Source organism: Gekko japonicus, unplaced genomic scaffold (genome assembly GCF_001447785.1).
Source record: "Gekko japonicus isolate JY-2015 unplaced genomic scaffold, Gekko_japonicus_V1.1 scaffold67, whole genome shotgun sequence".
Classification (NCBI taxonomy): Eukaryota; Metazoa; Chordata; class Lepidosauria; order Squamata; family Gekkonidae; genus Gekko; species Gekko japonicus.
Genome location: NW_015161948.1, coordinates 2,100,643 through 2,106,024, shown reverse-complemented (window position 1 = coordinate 2,106,024; position 5,382 = coordinate 2,100,643). Strand labels below are relative to the sequence as shown.

Genomic DNA, 5,382 nt, shown 5'->3' with positions numbered 1-5,382 from the left:
CCCACAGCTCCCCTCCTTGCCTGCACCCCTACACTGCACTTGGCTGTTAGAAGTGGAAGATGTTGGCACCCACACCAGGCTCTGCAGCAGCAGCAGAGAATGCAAGCAGCTACCCCTCGCCTGGCAGCAAAAGTAGGAGACTGTCTGCACCCGGCTTTGGGGGGGATATAGGATTCCTCCATGCAAGTCTCTCCCTCACAAGTCTCTCCCCCCATTGAGTCATGTGGGAAATTAGCAGTGATGGGGAAAGGAACCCCCGCGAGCATCCCCTCCTGTGACGCCCTTTGCCCCCCAAGCCAAGGGTGGGAACAGTTGGGAAGAAAGCAAGGGTGGGGGAGAGTGAATGCCACAGTGAGGGGGGAGTGCCAAGGGTGAGAGGAAGGTGGGGAGACCAGCAATTGTGGAGAGTGAGTGGAATGCCAAGGGGGGGAGGAGTTGCAAAAGTGGGGTGAGTGAAGTGGCAGGGGGGGGGGGTAGGTGGGGATAGCAGCAAGGGCTGCGTAGACTGATGGAGAAAAGGTGTGGAGGGAGATGAGGGTAGTCTGACAGCTAAGAGGAATGATAGAAAAGAGTGGAATTGGGTTAGGTTGCCCAATAAAGGGAATGGGAGAAAGGGGGGAAATAGAGGGACAGATTATCAGAGGGGGGTAGAGTTGTGTCAAGTATTGTCCTTTGTTTTAAGGTGTAATTGCATTTTTTAAATTGCATTTTATTTTTATAAACAACAACACATGACGCAACATTTTGTTGTGGGTCCCCACTTGTTAAAAGGATTAGCTGAACAGGAGAAAAATTACTGAGCTATGTTTCACATTTTTTTTTATCAGAATGCTAATGTTCATATGGAGAAACAGGCAAGGAGAGAAGGGGCTGGTGAGGAAAGTTGGATGGCCCATGGTGGGGGTTAACAGTGTAGAGTTCCCAGATGTGGCTGGAACCCTGCCAGTAGGAATTGGAGGGTGGGGACAGGCATGCCAGCCTCACTCTGATATGCTACATCACTTCTTGTGTGAAGCCAGAAGCGACGTCGTCATATCAGGGTGACAGTCTAGGATTTGCCCAAAATTCTATAGTTAAACCATAGAGTTTGGGGCAAGTCCTATAGCATCAGCCTAACACAATGACATTGCTTCCAGTGTGGCGCTGGCTGTGACATTGCATGCCAGGTCCCCCCCCCATCCCCCCCCCGACCTGTGAAGCACAAGCAGGGAATGGAGGTAATTACTAGGAGACCCCTTAGAACAGTGGTGATGCTTCTCTTCTCAGTGAGCGCATCTAACACCACTGCTGCCTTCCCCTCATCTTCTTTCCTCTCCTGCCCCCTCAGCTGAGGTATGAGGAAACTTTAAAGTAGGCAGTTCAGATGCCAGCCTTCCTTCTATCTCTCTGTTCCCTTTTCCTTCCAGCTTCATCTCTCCTTACTTCACAGCAGGATTTTCAAACATTCCTCATTTCTCTCTTTCCAAGCAGGAGAATCACACCTCCGCATCTCCATTTCCCCCACCAAAGTAGATGTGTTTTGGTGTGTGGGGGGTTTTTTAAATCAGTTTTCTTCTGTATTGGAGGAGCAACAACTTCTATGCTGAGCGGCCATAACCAAGTGGAGACAACACTTGTGAATTACTTATAAGTGCACTTGTAGAAAATGTCACATATCCAGTGCAGCCCTAAGCAGAGTTACCGCTTTCTAATCTAGCTGGGCCCTCAGTTCTCTTCTGGCTATGTCTGAAGCAGCTCTGTGATTGTTCACAATTTTCTCCTCAGGAATATTTTTTCCTCACCTTTAGCCTTCCTTGCCTATTCTTAGCTTAGACTTTCATTTCAGGGTTTCAAATAGGCAGACTTTTGTCCTAGTTTTCTTCTCATGGGTGATTTTTTTTCCCTAGGAAAACTCTATTTTACCTAATATTAAAAGATTCATTTAATAGGGAAAAATACTGAGGTATGTTTCCATCACAGTTCTTCTATTAGAATGCTAACATTCTTAGGGAGAAAAATGATATATTGGTCTGCAGCAGAGCACATAATTTACAACCAGGTGTAAAACTACTCTGTCCAAATGGCAGACAGTGCTTTACCTGCCTGTTTCTCCTGAATACAGCCCTGCCCATTCTGTTGAATTAAGGAGATTTTCAGTATATCCATTAATTTTGTAATCCACCTTTAACCCAGCTCTATTACTGTTGTACATAATATAACACCTCACTGCATTGTTTTCTGATCTTTCAGTGCTGTTTTATTGTCTGTATTAGTGCGTCCTCTCATTTGATCGGTTCTACATATTGTACAGTTCTTACCGCATTGCTTTTAGCTGTAATCTACCTTGAGACTCAGCTGGATTATAAACGAATAAAGTAAATGAATACAGCACAGGATAGGGCAGTCTGATTTAGGGCGGTTTTCAGCAAATATACAGAGAGTAATTGTTTCCATTTTGGTACATTTTCCAGCTCCTGTAACAAAGAGGAACGAGACAGTTTATACGGAAATCAGGAAATCTTTGAATGGTGAGTGAACTCATTTTTTAAAAGTCAACATGCTAGGGTTGCCAACTCTGGGCTGGGAAATTCCTGGAGATTTCAGGATGTATCCTGGGGAGGGGGAGGTTTGGGAAGGAGAAGGACATCAGCGGGTATAATGCCATTGAGTCCACCCTCCAAAGCCACCATTTTCTTATCTCTGTAGTCTGGAGATGTTGTAATTCTGGGAGGTTGCCAGGATTCAACTGGAGGTTGGCAACCCTATGTGCAGTTGCCATTTTGTATGTATTTATTTTTGAGGAGGAAAAATAGTTCCTAATGGGAAAGTTACTGAAGAGTGGTTAGAATGTTGGGCTAGAATCTAGAGACCTGGGTTTGAATCCCCACTCTGCCATGATAGCTTGCTGGGTGCCTTGGGCCAGTCACACACTCTCACACTGAACTACCTCCCAGGGTTGTTGTAAGGATAAAATGGAGGAGAGGGAGACTCATGTAAACTGCTTTGGGCCCCCATTGGGAGAGAGGCAGGTTATAAATGAAGCAAATAATAATAAGAATTAATAATAACTAAAAACAATCAATAAATGCAACTGAAAGCATTCAGGAGGGCTTTTCTACACAGGCAATAGAGTTGCACTGTGCTAAATGATTCACAAAATCACTTGGACAAATTATTAGGGACTGTGATCTATACTACTGTGTATAGCTTCTGAAACTAGGATCCTACTATAGAACTTGCATCATTTAATGTATCTTGTTAATACTTATGCTTTGCTTCAGTTCTGTTTTTAGACTCCTGCTTCCTATTGCATTGTTTATTGAACACCCCATCCGTCAACTGCATTGACTCAGTCTGTGTAAAGGCCATGAGTCCAAGTGAGAAAGGCGAACTATAAATAACAAATAAAAATAAATAAGTCTTAATATAATAGGTGTTTATTCTGTTAAAACATCATGCGGATTAAACCTGTCGATGCAGTCTTAAATGCACCACTGTTTCACCAACCTTTTAAAAACCACTTTCCTGATCAATAGAGCTTTTCTAAATAGAGTTCTGCCCTTCTCATTGGAATAATGGTCTTAGAGGGGTGCAGCTCCATTTAGGATGACACTGTAAATTGACCTGTAAAAACCAAAAGGGATGATCCATTCCTGGTTTACAACCATATGCAAAGGTGGTAAGCAAGATCATGCCTGATCTCCCCACCTGATGTGTGTCCTCCTTGCCCAGGATCCATTAGAAACATAGCAGCATATTTTGAGCCTGAATGTTAACTGAGATCAGCGTCCTATCTGAATTTAGTATTTCTTAAGACTTGTTGTCTAGCACTTATGAAACAGAGAGCTTTTGCACCATTATAATATCTCCTGAAGAAGATCCATTTTTTGAAACATTGTTATATAATCCGGAGATGACGTTGATTATGTACCTTGGTTCAAAGATTTTCTTATGATTTGTTTATCATGTTGTAGTGCTTCAGATTGTAATGCATAGATAGCATTCTTTATAAGTCTTAATGACTGTTTGATTTGTGGGTCAGACTCTCACAACTGTTGTCTTTATACTTGTTTACTGATCGGGTCGTGTTTGTCCAGATTTATCTCCTCCTTGCCTCTGACATAACTGAAATATAAGAATATATTCATATCAATGGAATGTAGGAATAATATTAATGGGCACATGCACATAAAATCAAACACATATTCCTAGTTGCCCACTCAGTTCTTAATCTGGGTGCCATTGCTTGGATTTTATACACACATTATTTATTTCATTTACAGCCTGCCTTTCTCACTGAGACTCAAGGCAGATTACAATAAACAGAGCGGCAGGATTAGGGTTGCCCGGTCCCTCCTGAAAACAGGTGGGGGGAGGGATTTACCAGGAGGTGGAGGGAGGCCCAGGCTACATTGCTGACTATGTGGCGACATCACTTCCCGTGTGTACAGAAGTGACTAGGGTTGGGCATGAACTGGCTCATGAACTAAAGTTTGTGATGAACTTTTGGCTGGTTGGTGGTTTGCAAAGTGAAGTTTGTGGCAGGTCAACTGGTGCAGACTTTCCACAAACTGTCAAGCTGTCGGTGGAGGTTGGTGCAGGCTCACAAATAGATACATTTCCAGAAAGACTGTTTCCGCTCAATCAAAATGTTTACTAAACTTCAAAGGGGGGGGGGATTCTCCAGCCTTGGAAACACTCTAGTCAGTTTCAAACTAATCATGTCAGTTTCAAGAGGGTTTTCCCCCTTTGCTGGATTCGTGTGTTCCCATTTTCTTGCATAGAGTTTTCAAAATCCACCCCCCCCTTGCTTGGATGTATTGTGACTCTGTGATTTGAGAGCAGTTCTTTTAAGTTTCTAATGCCAGCGGCACTGGGTTCTGCTGGGCATTCTGCACATTGTAACTGCAGGGATTCTCTGGTTTGACATTAGTCCTCCTTTTGCTTGCATTGCCACAGTGGCACTAGGTTCTGCTGGGCACTAGTACATTGCACTGGTTCTGCTGGGCTTTCAAACCCCCCTCCTGCTTGCAGTGTGATTCTGTGCTTCACATCAGTCTTGTTGAGCTGGCATTGCCACAATGGCACTGGGTTCTACTGGGGGGGATGTAGTAAAAGGAGTGACAGGATTGCCCATTGGAAACAATGGGAGAGGCTTGAAGGCCCATTAGAAGCCCCAGAACACTTCTGATACTCCCAGGGGTTGTCATTCCACTTAGGAGCTGTCATTCCAGTTCCAGAGCACTATTTCTATTTCTGAGGACCGACTTTCCACTCTGGGGGCTGTCATTCCAGTCCCAGAGCAGTTCATCTGGGCCCAGAGACATTAATTGAAAATCCAGTCCACATTTTAATTATTACAACTATTTTGTGCTGTAATGTATTTCAATGGAGTCCATACAA

At 43.9% G+C, this 5,382-nt stretch overlaps 1 protein-coding gene across 3 annotated transcripts in view; it reads left to right on the top strand.

The window, feature by feature from the left end:
* Positions 1-5,382, top strand: part of PECAM1 (platelet/endothelial cell adhesion molecule 1) — a 79,792-nt gene that overhangs the window by 41,225 nt on the left and 33,185 nt on the right. For all 3 annotated transcript variants that reach the window (XM_015429413.1, XM_015429412.1, XM_015429411.1), the window contains one exon: positions 2,451-2,507. In XM_015429413.1, coding sequence (XP_015284899.1) covers positions 2,451-2,507 — 57 coding nt within the window. The remainder of the gene's footprint in view (positions 1-2,450; positions 2,508-5,382) is intronic.